Source organism: Lygodium microphyllum, chromosome 7 (genome assembly GCF_053477565.2).
Source record: "Lygodium microphyllum isolate KBCC chromosome 7, Lygodium_microphyllum_v1.1.10, whole genome shotgun sequence".
Classification (NCBI taxonomy): Eukaryota; Viridiplantae; Streptophyta; class Polypodiopsida; order Schizaeales; family Lygodiaceae; genus Lygodium; species Lygodium microphyllum.
In genome coordinates this window covers 157,743,887-157,762,846 of record NC_141141.1, presented here as the reverse complement: position 1 = coordinate 157,762,846, position 18,960 = coordinate 157,743,887, and the positions used below count along the sequence as shown (strand labels likewise).

At 41.9% G+C, this 18,960-nt stretch overlaps 1 protein-coding gene and 1 pseudogene across 4 annotated transcripts in view; both read left to right on the top strand.

Annotated features, from left to right (window-relative positions):
* The first annotated feature begins 842 nt into the window (after positions 1 to 842).
* Positions 843 to 3,767, top strand: LOC148034136 (replication protein A 70 kDa DNA-binding subunit D-like; annotated as a pseudogene).
* Positions 3,768 to 12,308: 8,541 nt separating this feature from the next.
* The window catches only part of LOC148034135 (Ran-binding protein in the microtubule-organising centre protein), a 43,858-nt gene continuing 37,206 nt past the window's right edge, over positions 12,309 to 18,960 (top strand). Inside the window, exons 1-3 of one of the 4 annotated variants that reach the window (XM_087682173.1) lie at positions 12,309 to 12,489; positions 12,636 to 12,935; positions 13,019 to 13,120. In XM_087682173.1, coding sequence (XP_087538299.1) covers positions 12,681 to 12,935; positions 13,019 to 13,120 — 357 coding nt within the window. In that variant the 5' untranslated portion in view covers positions 12,309 to 12,489; positions 12,636 to 12,680. Of the gene's footprint in view, positions 12,547 to 12,625; positions 12,936 to 13,018; positions 13,121 to 18,960 lie in introns of all 4 variants that reach the window. The other 3 variants (XM_087682170.1, XM_087682172.1, XM_087682169.1) reach the window with 3 other exon arrangements.

Sequence of the window (18,960 nt, the reverse complement as noted above, 5' to 3'; positions counted from 1 at the left end):
TGCACCCCTTCATGGTCTTTGATGGCAAGGGGGGGGTCACCCCTCTTTTGTCTTGCCACCTCGCTTGGCATAGAGCTTTTCCTCACCCTAAATATACATGGCAAACATTTATTAATTAAACACCCAACACGAGATGCATTGGGAAGTAGGAATTGAACCTTTTCATGATATTCATGGAATGGAAAATTGGGGTCAAGGGTAGGGCTTACCAAGCAATGACTCACTACTATCTCACCTCATTTACAATGGATTTTAGAGATTATTTTATGCTCAAACAATCATCACAAGTCAAGAGACTAGGGTGAGGCAATCACTAAACAGTAATGAAAAATTTCAGCATAGAATGGTTCATTTTCAATGCAAGAAATCCAAAGAGAGGAATGAAATTAAATTGGCAGTATGTAAGCATTGAAACCTTCAATAAAATGCATGATTGGCTACTTGAATCTCTCCCAACAATAGGCTTTTTGGCTCAACAATAGGATGGAAATAAAAGAGAGTTCAAGAGTCAATTACCTCTTTGATTAGTGAAGAAGGGCTGAGAATTAGTGGCCAATCTCCCAAGGTTGCTCTCCAATGCTCCAATTAGCTTCATGATGACAAAGCTTCAGCCGAGAATTGAGTCTTCAAGCTTGATTCTTCAATGGGAGAAGGAGGGATTGAGCTTTAGTAGCTCCATGCATGCTTTGAGGGCCATAGAAGAAGAAACTCCCCAAGAACAACATCATAATGCTACACCTACTGCAAGAATGGAAATATCACGGAGGGTTTATCCTCTGGTCTCTCTCAATCCCTACCAAGGACATTGGACCATCAAGGTCATAGTTACAAGCAAAGGGCCCATGAGATCCTTCAAGAATGCTCAAGGAGAAGGAAACCTGAGGTTTTTTTTTTACCACAATGAGCTTGGCCCTCATGTGAATGGGAGAGAGCTTGTAGATGTGATTGGCATGGTACAAAATGTTGCTAATGTAGCAAGCATTAGAAGGAAAGTAATAATGAGGAGATCCCCAAGCAAGATGTGACAATAGCAGATGACAGCAAGAAGACTATCATCATAAGCCTCTAGAATAGCCTTACTTTAAAGGAAGGTGAAGAACATGTTGAATGATTCGCCTATAGTGTTGATCAAGGGACTATGAGTCTATGACTTCCAAGGTGTCTCACTTTCAACAACGCAAAACATTCTTGTTCTTATCAATCCTCATGTTAAAGAAGCTCAGAAGTTAAGATCATGGTTCAATGGGGAGGGCAAAGATGCTCTGTTGACTACTACAGGCACTAGTCTTCCTCAGGGAGGTGCCCGAAATGGGGCTCGATCTCTCTATTCAAATAGAGAATTCATCTCGGACATTAAACCTAATGGTGAAGAAGAGAAGCCTGCATACTTCAAGATTAGAGCCTACATTAGTTTTATAAAGCCTGATCAAGCCATGTGGTATATGGCCTACCAATCTTGATCGAGGTTCTGGTGTGAGGGATGCCAAAAGCACTATGATAATTTCAGTCGAAGATACATCACGACTATAAAGATTTTTGATTTCACTGGTGAAGCCTGGGCATCTTCCTTCAATGAACAGGCTAAAGTTCTCCTTGGTCACTTAGCTGATGAACTAGCATACATAAATTCACAAAGACTCTAATATGGAGGTCTACCAAGCAGAGCTGAAGAAGGCAACGTGGGTACCCTTGGTATTTTAGATAAGCATGGCTCATACAGAGTACATGAATGAGAAGAGGAGAGAGAAGACTCCATGTGAAAAGTAATCAAGACTAAACTCTTTCCTAACTCCTGTGACCACTGTCTTTAGAAATTTACCTTCAAATTTGGCCCAAAATGACCCATGAGCTGCCAAATCTGGTCTTCCAGCCTCTAAACTTGGTCCAAGGACTCCATTAATGCTCCTGACTTATGTCTTCCTAGTCCTTGACCTTTTATGTGCAAAGACTTGGGCACTAAGTTGAAGATTAAGCTTGGTATGTACATTACTACATTGTGGTCAAGCAAGTCAGTCACTCCAAGCTCGTCATGTCATTCTACCAATTGCTTCAACCCTTGCCATAGCATTGAGTTTTGCCTGAGCAGCTCTCCCAAAAGTAGGGTCACAAGAGCCGATATCAACATCATGAGCAAGTTGCCAACTGCTTGATTTTCATTAGGTTGAAATCTCAAAGGAGCAAGCTGTTCTCAGAAGACTAATCACCTCTTACTGCAAGCCTACTCGCTCTACACCTGAACAAGAACTGGAGGAGCTCACACAGCTGGCCAACTCTGCTTCTTCGTTCTTACAACTGTGGTATGCCTTGCGACTCCAATGGGAGAAAAAAGGATGCCGTATCATGACCAATGCCAAGCAAAGAAGGGCAATCAAAACAATTGAACACGACGACCCTACTTATGTGGCACATCTTTCGTTTAGGGTTTTGGCCATTACACGCAACATACACTTAGATGACCATGTGTTAGCCCACCCTTGCATTGACCAATTCCTTACAAAAGAGGAACTGCATGTCACTAGTCACCTCAACTCCGGGGACATCTTTCATGATGTCTTGACCTATATCACCCAAGCTTCCATACGACCATGTGAACTTGATTGTCATGCCTAGCTTGAATATAACCCTAAGCTCTATACTTGACTGTTGGCCAAGTAACTCGCCCCACAAAGTCCATGTGAGTCCTCCTTCTTCCCTTGCTAATCCTAGGAAGGATTCCTTTAAAACTTAAGGAAGGGGGAGGGAGAGCAAAGTGAGAGCCAAGTGATGTAGCACGGTGTAGTGATGAATGAAAATGATCAATTGAATTTAAATAGGAAAGAATGCAAGGAGGAAATAGATGTTGCTTTTGAATTATTTCCAAGTTTCATATCTCTGAAGCAGCATGGAAAATTGTCACACGCATTCTTTCTTGGGTTTTTGTTAGTGACAAGTCAATTCATAGCGCTAATATTGGCATGGTGTAATTACAGGCACCTACCATGGCAGGACAAGAAAAGGGGGGTAAACTTCCATTCACTGAAGAGGAGCTGACAAAGCATGGGATCAGTGTTGAGACACGTGGATTTCGCCAGTTCATGTTCAAACATACCCTGAATTTAGACGATGCCATCCTGGAAGAGCCGGCAGTGAAGGAGTTGGTGGATAAATGCAACCTCCGAAAGTATGTGGAAAAGGTCGGATAGGCTGTAGATTACAGCATGTGCGCTGACTTTTTAAGGAGCTTTGATGAAGGTAGGAGCTGTGGCACGGTCACAGTAAGACTGATGACCAGAAAAGAAGGGTGCAAGTGCCCTTTAATGCAGCTATCGTCGAGAAAGCCCTGGGGTTTGTATCCAAGAAGGAGAGGCGCCCAAGAAGAGATGTATGTACCATGATGGGAGTCAAAAAAGATGACGTGCACACAGTGGATGGAATCAGTTTGGCTGATATTCCAGACCCCGCAACAAATATGCAAGCTAAAATGGTCCACACCCTTTTCTCAAGACAGAGATACAATGCTTTAATGAATAGAATCGGGGTGCCATTACGAGAGCATCGCTGCAGGAGTTCTAGAGGAAGTGGATTGGAATGGTTTTGTGCAGAAAACTATCAAGAGTTCCGCGCTCCTGGCTCCAGCCGCAGCACCAACTAGTGGGGAGTCTCCTGCTTCTACTACACGATCTGCAAGGAAAAAGCCTGCCTCAAAAGCCTCCACAATCAGATATGGCAGTGTCCTGACGGCAATCATCCATGAGGCTATCAAGGATGCTAGTGTAGATGAAGAGTAAGCTGTGCATCAAAGCTCACCTCACCACGAGGAAGAAGGCTTGAGTGAAAGAACAATAAGCGACAAAGGAGAGCCGGAGGTACCACCTACTCAAGCGGCTAAACCATGGGAGCAAAAGAAGAGTGATAAGAGCCAAAAGGAGAAGAAAGAAAGACTGAGCAAAGAAGAGCAAGCCGATATGAAGAGGGCTCAAAGAGAGTCAAGAAGGGTGGAGGAGGAACGAAGGAAAAAAGAAGAGGAAGAACTCGTAAAAATTAGAGAAGAGTCAAAGAGGGCAGAAGAAGAGAGGCACAGAAGGGCAGAGGAGGGAGCCAAAGAACTAAGAATGAAAGAACTTGCTAAGTTGGCAGAGGCCACTCATAGATCTATCGAAGAAACCCATGGGGGAGGAGAGATCGATCCTTTGAGTCCCGCCATGAAGCTGAATCAAGTGCCAGTGTTGAAACGGCCCCAGTAGTTGTAGGCAAGGGCAAGTCCCTGCTGCACCCCCTGCCTTCCTCCTTTGTGCCAGTACCAACTGACACGACAACCACAACCACCCCGCAACCCACGCCCTCTTTAGACACGGCCCAATTGATGAACATGATGCAGCTACTTGTCAGTAAAGTGACTGAAATTGTACCAAAAGCCGGAGCAAAAAGGCCCGCTATCGCACATGCCGAGTATAGGCAAGATCCAAAACAACAGAAGCTAGAGGCATCAACCACTACATCCCCTACTCCCATGCCATCTGGTGCCGACTATGACACTTATGTGGCTGAGCTTCTAGCACAATTGGACAAGGAAAAAGAAGATAGCCCTGGTGGAGTTAGAAAAAGAAAAGGAAACTTCGAAAGCCTTAAGGCTAGAAGTTTCAAAGCAAGGAGCCGACCGAAGAAGGGAAGTGAAAACTCTACAAGATCAGGTGGAAGCAAAGACCAAGGAAGCCCAAGACAATGAGAGCCACCTAATACAAAGGTTGGAAGATAAAGAGCAAAACCTAGTGGCAGAACAACAAAGCTTGAAGTTACTAGTGCAGCAGTATGCTGACTTGCAACAGAGAACTGCCGAATTGGAAAGGTACAGACAGATAGAAGCTTAGGAGGGTGAGTCAAGTGAGTAACAAGAAGATGCCATAGCTTTCTGGCTATGGTATGAACTTGAAGAACAAGACAGATTGGAGAGGGAAATAGAGTTCCTAGAACAGGAAAGGCCGGCAATCCCCGCAGCAGAAGCACAAAGGCTGCAACATGAGGCACAACGGCTGCAAGGTGCATTGGAGATTGCCAAGGGAGACACAGAGGCCCTCATGGCCATGGCCTTCGCACAAAGAAGATTGCACCTTGCAGAGATTCAAAGCCATGAGCAGCTGGTGCAAGAAAAGTCAGAACTAATTGCCGAGGCAGAACAGAGATTCAGCATTGCAAATCAAGTAAAAGAAATTGCTGAAGAATAGTTGGCTCGGAAACCTAGGGAGAGGAACCAACTCTGGTTCTTGACAAATGAGCAGCAGAGGTGGTGACCACCTTGGCAAGTGAGCTGGAAGAGGGAAGAAGGAAGATGGACGAGAGAGCCAATGAATGAGTGGGAAAAGAACAATTTTGAAAGAGTTAGGCAATTAACAAAACACTTGGCGGTGGTGGCTGAATGCGAGAGAGTGCTTGCCGAATCCAGGGCAGAAGTTGCCGATGTATGTGCCAAAGCACAAAGGCAAGCCTTTCTCAGCACAGTACTACATGTCACCTAAGCGGAGAGCAATGATTCAGTGGAGAAGGTAAGAAGGAAGCCAGAACTGACTACCCGAGCACTAAGGTATGGCCTTCAAGAACAGGAGCTTCCAACAGGCACATGAATCACAAGAGAGCAGCAATTTCACTACCTACGTCGTGCCAGCCTCTCCATTGTTGAGCTTAAGGAACTTGGATTCGAAGAACATGAGCAGCCAACACCACCACCACAAGTGGCTCCCAGCAGTGGCCGAGCAGAATGTCGAAGAGGGTCCAGACTTGGAGTAAGATGCTGAAGAAGAGCAACAAAGAATGCCCAGTCCGCCTCTATCAAACCTCCCGCCTGAAGAGCCTGAAGATGCCCACATGCCCGAGTGCATTGTGGTAGCCAGAAGAAGAAGACAAGAACTGGCAGAGGAAGCCCAACGCAGAGCATGGTCACTGCCTAGACAATTCCCTGAAGAGCCGGTGCCACTACGAGGGGATCCCAACCCTATCGATTGGCCTTGGGAATTGATTATATGGCGTGAACGGGAGTTCCAGACGAGGCCATTTGCCTCTAGGCATTCTAGCCAAGATCAAGGATCTAGCCAATGATCTTGCAAACAGGTGGATAGAGGAAAGAAGCCTCATAATAACCAGGTGGAGGCAAGAGCCTGCAGACTACTGGCAGGACAAGGTAAACAAGGTTTCCAAAACTGTCCAAGGCTATGAGACACAGCCGAAGTGGTGGAGGAGGATTTGGGATACCAATTTTGATGCCTGGACCGCCTGCTGTAGCTCACTCCCTGAAGAATGCAATGACTCCATCTACATGCCCTACCCCTGTAGGCATGGAGTTGACTATGACCAAAACATTCATAGGGATTTTGACTTTCCTAGGATATATAACGTTAATGCCCGGAGCCCTAAGGAATGCCGTCTTTAGATTAGGGGATCTCCTCCCATCTATCAACTGCTTCCTCGCAGATTTTTCTTCTTGCCCAAATCTAGCCTTCTTAACCACCTGTAATTATATTAGGCTTATCAAGTTCCTACTAATGCAGAAACCCACGGCTGAGGAAGCCCACCTCCCTCCACTCTTTTTTGACATCAACCTAGGGATAGATAGTAGAGCCATGACTAGATTAATGATGAGGGAAACCCTGCTTCCCTCCTTTTGCCTAGAAATCTTAGAGGATATGAATGATACCCGCTTCACGAGGTGCAATCATCCCTTCTTGTCATCCACACCTTTGAAGGCCCGGGCCGCTATTAAAGAATATCTACAAAGTCTCACATTCCTATCCCAATGCTTGCGACTGCTTCGTAATCCGGCTGAAGGTGATAGGCATTAGCCAGGACACCTTTCTTGTATGCAATTCTTCAAAAAAAAAAAAAGAGCACGAGGGCTCACTTCGCTCACTACACCTAGGGTTTACACCTAGCCCCTCCCCCACTTCATGCTTAGGGCACATCAAGGGCAGGACTTCCAAACCTGTCACCCTAAGTTCTGCACTGCACCTCCAACAACACACGAACTGGGTCCTTAAGTGTGGGACATTACCAAGGGCTTACCCAAGGTTGGAACCATCTCCCAGTTCCACTACACATGCGCTTACACCACACCGTGAGACAGACACACCCCTTAGGGAGTGCACAACTTTCTCTTGTAGGCTATGATCGTGAGTGTGACTGGCAACCCAACTAAAGAAGACCATCCACGACATCCGCTAATAACCAGGAATTTTTCCATAAGTCGAACAGGACACCACTACAACAACTTCAGGAGCTTTTGCATACTCCGATGCTTAAATGGACCAACATGCTTGATGTGGCCGACCATCTGCCTTCTGATGGCTACCATGACTGAACCTAATCAACCAGAAGGAAAACACAGTGATGGACCCACCATTGGCATAGATCTTGGAACCTCGTATTCTCCAAATGATTAGAGATCCCCAGGTTTAACAGCCGTCGCAGAAGGGGAGCTACAACTGTGTGACAAATGCTGAGCATCTTCATGAAGATTAAAGCACACCGGAATCTCTCCTGGTCATCATTAATCAGACTCCATCACCTCTCATTCACAACAGCACCTTTTGATTGTGGTCATCTATTCACCAGTTCCACTTAGCAACAACCCCAACTACCCCACTGCTCCCCACCCTAATGCCATGGGACTCGCACTCAGCTAGGAGGGGGGTAATGTTTACCGCAGCACAAAGGATTGGAAGATGGAGTAGAGGAGCGGAAAAATGGAAGAAGGAGATAACCGAAAGGGCTCATGACACAGGAAGGAAAAGGCGCCCCGGATGGAGGTCAGACCCTGAAAATTTTGAATGACGACCTCTCCAAAAGGCCTCAGTGTCACCTTGAGAAAAGAAAAGAGTAAAAGTGCGCCATTAAATGTGAAGGCACTCCCGAATCCTTGTAAAAGAGTGCCAGGCTTACTCCTGTGCAAATTGTATGCATTAGTTGGGAATGGGATAACTTAGAACGGTGGAAAATAGGAAAAGAGGGCCTAGGCTAATGGTCGACCATGTAAAAAGTGGGGATGACCGCCCAAAAATTAGGGCATGTATATAAAGTTTAAAAGTGAATGAGAAGCTCGTTCTTGTGTGTGGCCAAAGCTTCGTCTTCTTCCTCTCTTGTTTCTTGCCTTCTTGCTTGTGCTTGAGTGAGGGAGTGAGGGAGTGAGGGAGTGAGTGTGTGAGAGTGAGGGATCATGGAGAAGAAGCTCCCCATCTTCTCTCTTCATCTTCTCTTCTTCTCTTCTCTTCTCTTCTCTTGCGTGGCTATGGAGGATGGAGCTTGACAGAGGGGGCTTGAGGTTGCTTGAGCTTGCCACAAGGATCATGGAACTACCGGAGTGCAAGAGAGAGGAGGAAACTCGATTGAGCATCAAGGTAAGCTCACTACACCCGTAAGGTAGGCATTGCGCGTCGGCTATGTGAGAGGTAGCCATGGCCGCTCGGCTTGAAACACTTGATCAATAAGCGGTCCGTAGGTCTCAGGGTAGAGCTCCGTAGCTCCCCTTCAGATTCATATCCTAAATTTGCATGCTCCAAATTAGCATGAATGATTTGAGAGGTCTTGACTATGGTGCCCCTTCTTCCATCATGCAATCAACATGGTGGAACCTTTTTCTTACGTCAACTATATTTCTTTTTAGGCTATTAAGGATTTTGACTAAATTTGTTTAATATCTATTTAAATTGACACTCAATTCCTTCTATTATTCCCCCCTTCTCTCCTAATGTTATATAATTACAATTCTTATCCTTTATTTCACATTTATTAATGTTATCTTCCTTCACATTAGTTGTTATGATTTATTATAACACTACAAATGCAAGTTGGGATCATGGGGCATTAAGAATTTTGATATATTACATTCTCTTCCCCTTAGAGGAATGTAGATGTAGTCATTTTGAGAGAAAATAGGGTTGATCTTTACAAAGGATGTCATTTTGTTAGCCCACATGGCATCTTCTTCGGGTACTCTTGGATAGTCCTATTCCTATTTCCTTGGTGTCAAGGATTCTAATATGCTACGTTTCAAGAATCCCTTCCTTAGGCATTACAATTTAAGAAGTATATGATCAAGATTTCATACTTGGGCTTTCAATAAACTAACATTGAATACATCATGTACATTGAGATGAGATGAGATGAGAGATGCATTTCATAAGCATGCTTACATAGACACTTCACAATCTTGTAGGGACCCCAATATCTTGGGCTAAGCCTCTTGAAATTTCCAAATGATAGAGAACTCTTCTCAGGCCACACTCCTAAGAAAACCATGTCCCTTCCTTGAAGATGCGTTTAGATATCTTTCAATTTGGATAGGCCTTTTGGCGATCGTGGGTAGCCTTGGTGTCATGATGAATAGCCTTCACTTGCTCTTCCATCTCGTTTAATGTTCTCTTGGAGACCTCCACCTTGAGGGTTGAATCCAAGAAGTTGAGAGATGATAAGCAGTCTAGACCACACAATGCTCGAAAAGGAGTGATACCAATGGTTTGATGGTAAGATGTGTTATATATGAAAATCTCCCCAAAATTTTGACATCGGTTTGAAGGTTATAAGCTGCCTTAAAACACAATTGTGTCCCAATGGATTGAAAGAGATTGTTACAAAAGCTTGAGGTGAACAATGTGTCCCTATCACCACTGAACTATCCTCCTAGGTAGACCATGGAGTTGAACAATTTCCTTAACAAAAAGAATTGCAATATTTGGTGCTTTAAATATTCTTTTTTAACATATTGTGAAAGAACCGCTCACCTTTAGTGTGATAATCCTTGTACTTGACTTGCATTTTAGGATCCTTATCTTTGTGTTAAACAATATACTTCAATTGTGAATACTTTGGATCCTTAGAAATTGTCTCTAATATAGCTTCAAGGATGGGGTTGCTTGGTATAGATATTAGTTGGGATAGAGCTCTTTCTCTTGAAGGACCTTCAACAATCATAGCATTCAAGAATGCTTTGGAAATTAGGGCATTAGCCACCATGTTGTCCTTCCCTAGACAATAATTGATCTCAAAGGTGAAGTGCTTCAATCCACCTTCAACAATCATAGCATTCAAGAATGCTTTGGAAATTAGGGCATTAGCCACCATGTTGTCCTTCCCTAGATGATAATTGATCTCAAAGGTGAAGCGCTTCAATCCACCTTCTCTACCTCATGTTGAGGTTTGGCTGGGTGAATATCAACAAACTCAAGATCAATGACTAGGGTGAACTTCTTCCCAAGTAGATGATGATACCATAAATTCAAGGCATGAATCATCACCAAGAGCTCTAAATCATGCATAGATCTAAGAGCTCATTGTTGCAAAGAATGAGATATTTATTCTTAAGAATAACTTGGTTTAGCCCTTTTTAATCAATACAAATCCTAAGAGATCCATCCTTCTTCTTTTGGAAAAGTACTAGTGCACCCCAAGGATAATTGCCCAGGTGGATGAATCGTTGATCAAGTAACTATCTAAATTACTCCTTCAATCCTATGATTTTGTACATGGACATTTTGTAGGGTCTCTTTGTGATGTTGGTGTTTAGATAATGGAAAATTGTTGGTTGGATCCCTTATTGTCCAATGCAGTACAAATGGTACCTTTTTCTAATTATCCTTCAAGAAAAGGCTAAGTTTCTTCTCCCTCTTCATTAGATTAAGCTTGAGTAGCTATTTTTCCTATTGTTTTTGAGTAAGGGCATTAGAAAAACCGGTCCATCACTTCTTCCTTTATCTGAGTTGTTGGTTAGATTGGCTTCTCTTAAGAAATGATCCCTACCCATTGCACTGTTTGAATCAGTTCCAATAGTCATGTCTAGTGGGTTTCTTAGTAGAGGTTTCTACTAGTGGCTTTTCTCAAGTGAGAGCATCTTGCAAGTCACTAGATCACATTACACAAGTTGGGCATCCAGGAAAGGATTTAGCCCTTGGAAAAAATTGGCCACTTGATTGACAATATCCATAATAGGGTTATACTTTTTTAATATCATGATTATGTTGGTGTAGCACAATATTAGCATACAAAGGATCAAGATATATGAGAGTAAGGAGCTCCTTTGGGAAGAAAACATTGCAATTCTTGCAAGAAGGGCCAAATACGAAAAACTAGATTCAATGAAATTGATCTACTACATTAGGCACATATTATTAGGCAAGCCTCCTCTAATAAGGGAATTGGAGAGGATTAGTCTTAGGTATAGTAGAAGAATGGTGATGGATTTTTGACGTATCTCTCTAAAGTTCATAAGAAGCTTAAGGTTTGAGTGGCTAAAGGAAAGCCTATTGGTATTGTAGCAAAATCATGGTTCCTAGACAATTGATCAATAACGCATAATGGCGTTATGTAGAGATTATTTCAGGACTCTATATGTGGACATTGAAATGATAAATTATGGGTCATTGAATCAACTATTAAAGCCCATGGAACAATAAGTGATTGACTTAGAGAACAAGTCTCTTAGTAAGCCATTCATTAAAAAGGATATTGCTCCTACTTTACAAGGGCTAGGCACTAGGAATCTCCTAGGTATGATGGAATCACAATTGAAGTGATGCTTCATTTTTTGCTAGCCTCAAAGAATCACATGCTCTCGTTGGTACTTGGAAAGAAAGGAAAACTCTTGGACTAGAAGTTTTATAAGCTTGATTCCTAATAAGCACATCACACAACATCTTCAAAGTAGGGGCACAATGGATCTTGCAATACTACAAAAGTGCATCAATATAATCATTATGGCTTCATTAAATGAGGGACATTGTTGGATAATCTCATGATGGTAGTGGATTGGGCTAGGGTGGCCTGAAGTGCTTATGGGACTTGGTATGGATTGTGATGAGCAAGAGAGAATGAGATCTTGCATTTTTAAAAATTCAACAATATACCTTGAGTCCAAAGAGCTTGGATTTCAAATTGCAAGAACTCACACTTTTTTATAATGGAATCTTTGATATTATGGAAGGTAAATAATTACCTTGTGTATGCTTGAGGCATAAGCCAAACTGAGCTTTTTGTGCGTTATCTTGAACCAAGTTCTTAAGAAAGTTAGAATCTTTACTTGCCTAGACTTCCACAAGTGAAGTACCTAGGCTGTGGCACCACCTTGAAAGCACATTATGTATACGAGTCACGATTGGCACCTAGAGTTGGTTGAGCTTAAGAGCTTTGTCATTGAACCTGAAAAGTAGTGCACACGCATTAGGTATCATAGTACACACACAAAGAGAGAGAGAGAGAGAGAGAGAGAGAGAGAGAGAGTCGGCAAGAACGTTACCACTTTTTACCATTAAAAATAAAAGAGAAAGACGCTTAGCCTGGTAGGTCTTGCAAAGTGCTTGCAAATTGCAGGTAGCTTAGGATGTGTATCGTGTAAGCATAGATTAATGACGAAATATAATCAATAAATACGCGAATTCATCTTTACAGGCCGCGCCGCCATCGCAGGAAATTAGCTTACCTTCACTCCCTCTCAACGAGCCACTTCCCTCCTCCAGTTTAAAAAAACTGCTCAAGGTAATTCGAAGACGACTGCTTTCTTGCCTTGTCATTTCCTGCGGGCCTATAGCACGGGTAATGGGTTACATATACAGACTCACTATCATGTACCAGTTTGAAATTCCTTGATCTGACCACTTCCAATGTCGTGTAGGGTTTCACAGATGTATTGAACAATCTGTCTGCACCGCAGTATTCATCAAACGCGCATGGATGTGAATCTCATGGACAATACACCTGTTAACTGGAATGCGCTGGATACACTTGTTTTGGACTATGCGGAGAGAGAGCAGCTCGTAGTTGAAAGCACAAAGATATCGAGTGACTTCAAATTGCGTTGCACTATCAGTCATATTCGTGCGTTGATCGAGAAAGGTGAACTTACCGAGGCATTGGAACTGATCCAACAGCACGCACCTTCCGTTTTGAATGATCAGCGTCTTCTATTTCGACTTCACAAACAGGTTGGATTCTGCAAGTATGAAAACAAAGTTGTCTTTTGTTCATCAATTGCACTCACATCTTTGAACTCCTGCTCCGGCGACAGAAGTTTATAGAGCTGCTTCGCAGTGGAAATGTAGATGCTCGCGATCAAGCGATACAGTGCTCTCGAACTGTTCTAGGTCCTTGTGCTCTGGATGCATATCCGGTGAGGAAGTTTGCTATTTATTTTGTGTAATAGATCAATATTTTAATCATAAACAGCAAATAGTGTCAATGATGTCAATCTGTCAGAAATTATCACATGTGGGATAAGTTAACTGGAGAAAACTTGCAGTTTAGGAGTGTCAACGTTGTTGTTGTCAACTTAAATGTAACGTCCGCAAAATAGTTCTCATGTGCAGGATAAGTAAATTGTCAGGTTCAAATGCTTGCAATACCTTTCCATGAAATGCTGGAAAATGTGGTATATGAGGGGTCATGTTCAAGGAGCAAGTTGTACTCAATGTGCATCCAACAACTGTCAGGTTCAAATGCTTGCAATACCTTTCCATGAAATGTTGGAAAAGTGGTATATGAGGGATCATATTTAAGGAGCAAGTTGTACTCAATGTGCATCCAACAACTGCTGGTTGTCTTGTTTAACATTAACCCATTCAGAGACCATCCAATGACTTGTTGGGTTATTTCATCATCCAAATCAAAAAAGATAAATGCTGGATCAACAGTTTCACTTCAATATAGCTTCCCACACAAGTTGCAGTAGTTCTTAACTGCATTGCAGCCTTGAAGTTGTGTGATCGTTGTTCCTTGAATGGTGATGGCAAAAGTATTTTGTGCCACGTGAGTATTTTCTGAGGATCAAAACACTTTCACCATCTACAGATGTACTATCCAGCTAAAACTTCCATTGTCCATCCACATATCCTTGTTAAAGTATGTACCTGGATGATATTTTGATGAATCTTGTTCATCCACATAGTATCTTTAAGTAGAACTCCCGCCAACTCAGCAGTAGTCAACGCTCAGTCTGAATACAATTTGTTTTCGGTTGGATCGAGAAGGATGCCGAGGAACGAACAATAAGAGCTCCTCTAAGTTCCAATCAATTTTCCCGAGCAAAAAGGAATGGGGAGTTTTAATTTCTCAGATAGCATTTGGAACATGACAACAGATGCATTAAGTAGAAAAACTCTCCTGTGGCCAATCCAGCAGTTAGTCAACAATCAGTCTGAATAATACAGTCTGTTTTTGGTAAGGTCCAATCAAATTTTCTGAGCAAAATAGAATGGGGAGTTTTAATTCCTTGGATAGCATCCAGGACATGACAACAGGATGCATGCGGTTAGCAGCGGTTATAACCTTCCAAGAGACTCAAGTCTGACCTGAATGTTACCTTCTTGTGAGCAATGGTTAACATAAAAAGTGCGGTCTCTGCAGGACCAGGGTCTAGCACTGTTAAAATTATGAACTACTGGCCTGCATTGAAGCTTGAGAGATAACAATAGCCAACCACATGTTTAAAAATAAAATATAAATCTTTTTTTGGCTCCATTTGAAGTATGCAAAGAAAAAGGTTGCGAGGCTGCAGGGCCTCACAGTGTTGTGTTTACTTGGCCACAATTTATTTTTAATGTGTGTATGGATTACGAAAGATCAATATTGGGTTCACATAAACATCTTTGTGACCTGGTCAGGCTGCCAGCTGTATGTTTGGGATTGAGTTCATGCTCTAATAACTCCTGAATGGCCTGCAATTATGAATGCATACATTATTGGAGAGGAATTGGAGTACAGCTTGTCTCATCTTCCTTGAAAGAGCCCAAGTTGTAAGAGTTTGTCTAATGAGTTGATCTCTACTTATGTGGAAGATCTCAGGGCACTTGTCTCAATCATGTGTTAAAAAGTGTGGGAAACAAGGGTACATTTGCTGGTTGCAAGCTAGCACTGCTTAGACTATTGTCCAAGGTTTGTATTGATAGGATCATTGTATAAAATTTGTGCTAAGAAGTTTGTGTAATAGGCACTGGAGCTAGCATTGCCTAGACTGTTATCTAAGATGCCTATTGATGGGATCATTCTATAAAGTTTGAGTAAAAAGTTTGGCTAATATCTACAAAATGTGCTCCCAAAGTGGTCCATCCAGTGAAGGAATCAAACATTTTGCATAATATTTTATGTGTAAAGCTGGAAATTAGTCTTCAAAGCCCTGACATTGAGAAGCAATTATGATTCAATTGGACATTGAGAAAGCTTATGAGAATATTAGCTGGGCTTTCCTTATGATGGTTGCTTTTGGTTCGAAAAATGATGAATGTCATGAGTACTAGTAGCCACAATGGGGTTGCCCATGTAGTGCCTAATGGGTTTTATTTAAGAAATCGCTCTTACTCATTCCTTGAAGTAGGGCTCTCCTCTTAGTCCTCCGTTGCTCGCTTTGGTGATTGGCTTGTGGTAGATTGTTGAATAAGCTTGTAGCATATGGTGAGAATTTTGCCTTAAGCCTTTCCAATGGGGCAAAGATTCTTTGTTGGTTAGTAGCAAATGATTCTTCTTTGTTCCTTCAGGCTAAGAAAGCCAATGTTGTAATGCACTTGGACACCACCCACATACACTTGGTCGTATGCTCGGAAGGTGATAGGACATGTATAGGTTGGATGACATGGCCAAGGGAGTGTGCAAGAGAAGGATTGTGCGAGAGGTGAGACACGTGCAACTATCGACAGATTGTGGATAGTAGATTGTACATATTGTGGTAGCGAGATCATGCCTTGTTGATCGTGGGAGTGGGTGGATAGCAAAAAGGTAGCCTTTTGAAATTATTGATGATGTGGCACATAAATACAACATTAAATCGACTATTTAATTAATGGAAAAAGGTGAGACGTGAGCAAGTGTTGATTGAAAAGTTGTGTCAGTTGCATGCATGATCAATCTAGATGATGGCAACGTGTGAAGATGATCGTGGTGTGGATCAGCAATCACATAGTTTTCTGTTCATGCTAAGTTGTGAGGAGCATTAGAGAGTAAGTTTACTTGTGTGTATGTAAGATTAAGGAGAGTTGGAGTGTTTCTAGCTTGATTTAGGTGAGAACTGTTTGAGGTAGAGCATGTTGAAGTGAAGAACTATTTGAGATAGGAGAGTTAGGTGACTTCATGGATTCAAAGTGCTAGTCAAAGCTTGGGATCTTGAAGTCAACACTTGTATGAATCTCTATTTTATTGTTGTAATTAGGATTTGAGGATCTTTTCGCCTTTCTCGTGTCCTGTCACGTTTGTTGAGTTGTGCATTAGTATTGTGAGTTCTTATAGTCGGTATCAGAGCCAACTCTTGATAACGGGCAAGGAGCAATTGGATTTGAGGATTTAAATATTTTACTTTTTCTTTACAGCAGGTGCGGAGATATGCTAGGGTTTGCAAAAGAAAACATCAAGTGTACGACCATGATTGAAACACAAAACACTAAAGGCAAAACGTAAAAACACGATGCAAAATGTAAAATCACAAAACACAGAGTGCAAAACACAAAACAAACCCAAATAAAGAAGAAAGATAACTCTAAAGTGAATGAATGAATGCTGTAAATGAAGGAAAGAGTGTACAAGAAACTCAAGGGGAGAGTTGTCCAATAGCCGATGGTTCTTGTGGGGATGGGTTGAAGGAGGTGTCGATGTGTGTTGTCCACCAAAGACGGATCCCAAGTACTATAACCACCATTTGGAGTTGAGATGAGGTTGAAAATGGAAGATTGGCAGAATGGAAATTAAAATATAGCAGTCTTTGGGAATGAAACTAGTAAATGCAACAATGTAATGGCTTGAAGATGATGGCAGCTGATCACTGACTATAACCAGCCTTCCTTCCATGGATGGGTGGTAAATCCCTAATTACAACTTAATTACAGCAGCAAACAATTAATGCAAATCTGAAAATACAAATTTACCTATTGATCTTGGACAATGCATACCTGATTGGCACCAAAATTGGCGCCTCTTTCGGTATTTCTTTAGCTTTATTGAAGAAGAAGTTGATTTACAATGGGATTCTCTTGATCCCCTTCGCAATCCAAACTCCCCTTGTTGTCCAAAGTGACCAGCAAGTCTTCAATCTGATTTGCCCCTTGATTCGGGCATTTGATTGGCCTTCACCCACTTCATAGACAATGGAAATGCCCCAAATTCAATGACTGGCTAGTCCTCCACCTGAATTTAGCTGAAATTCACCTTCAGCCTTTAAAAATCCAAGTCTTGGAGCTTTCAATTTCTGGTATGTTTCTCGAGGCTATTGCTAGACCCTAATTTCTGCTGTAGATTAGGGTTTACAACAAAGAAATTTGCAATTTCTCATCCTCCAAGGGTCCAAATGCTGAGATCTTTGGAGCAAGGGTGTGAAATGGCTGGGAGATGAGAGAGAGTTGTAGAGAGAGAAAATTTAGAGTTTTGTCACGAAGAATGATTGAAAATCGGTCAAATGTAGCTGTTGCCCTGCCACAATAGCTTGTAGATGCAAAGAACTGAAGAAAATCAGTCATTTACTGTTGTTGCCCTGTCTCAATAGCCAGTAGATGTTGTTACTTGCTGTTGATTGGTCTTCTCCTGTCCCTGGTTGCCTCAGAAGGTCCTTCAATGGCTGCAAATCAAACCAACAATATCTCATTTCTCTCTCTTGTAGGTTGAATACACTAAAAATGCCTCTCTAGCCTCGAAAGACGTTTTTTAGTCTTGCATGGGCATTTTTGACAAGTGGTAGTCTTTCCAAATGGTTTTTCGAGCATTATCCATAATTAAATATTAATTTTCAGTCTTTAAATGCTGAAAATTAGTCTGATAATTATTTCGGTGCCTTGAAAAATAATCTGATTGGCCAATAATTAAATTGGTTAGGCAACTTTCATTCTCGAGTGCCTCTACATCATCTTTGACCATTAGATTGGCATTAGGTACCATTAAACGCCACTTCTAGTGTCACCAACTGACACTTATGACCAAATGAATGACCTAAGCCAACAACTGACACTAGATATCACCAAGTACTTGTGCGGCATAACTTATAGCAACTTTTGCCTTTGACATTTCGTGATTTCTTGGAGTCCTGGGCTCGTAAATTTACTTTAACCCTAGTTATACCTCACATGTGCAACATTTACTTAACCATACGATTAAAAATTAATCCACATGTTAAGTGGGGTTTCAAAATACATGTCCTTATGACATTAACAACAATGGAAGGCTAGCCGATAGTTGTAGGAGGAAGATTTGTTGCAAATTGAGCTTGCATTGCAGTAAATCCAAGCTATATGATGCTTGGGAAGAGGTGGGACAGTAGGGAGGTAGTAGTGGACAAGGCATTGTCCCTTTATTAGATGGATAATTTAGCCCTATGCTAGGGCAAAGTCGGGGTCACTAGGGTGGTAATGATGTGGCAGTAGTCGCGATGGACTAGATAGCCACTAGAGGGAGAGCTAATGGCTGAAATGTGCAAGACAAGGGATGAGATTGATTGTGGGCAGCTTGTCTATTTATAGATGAGTGGATTTTTCCAAATTAGGGCTTGGCTTATGGGACATAGACACTCTCTGGGACTATGCATGATTTAATGAAACTTTGGATAATTTACATGTTTTGGGGTTATTTTAAAGAGCTAATTAGTTTATAATGTATTTTAAAGCTCAACACCCCCTCTCAAGCCTAAAATTAGAACTAGATAGGGATTGTGAGATACTAGTGTTACCTTATCAGCTAAATTTCATTTGGTAGCCTACAATGTATTTCTGTAGTGTGTGTGTTTCTTTTATCATGCCATTGTTGCACCACTTGTGTTTTGTATCTGTTTGGAGAAAATGCGATTTTGACTCATGATACAATCTTATTGTATGTTGATTTAGCAAACCAACACCTAAGCCACGTAGCCATACCTTTGGTAAAAGAAAAAGAAGCAAATATTTTCTTTATTATAAAATTAAATCAAAAGTCCATTTTTTCATATCTACAAAAGCAAACCTAACAATCCTTGGCATTTTAGTTGGATTTATGCCTTAAGCTCAAGAC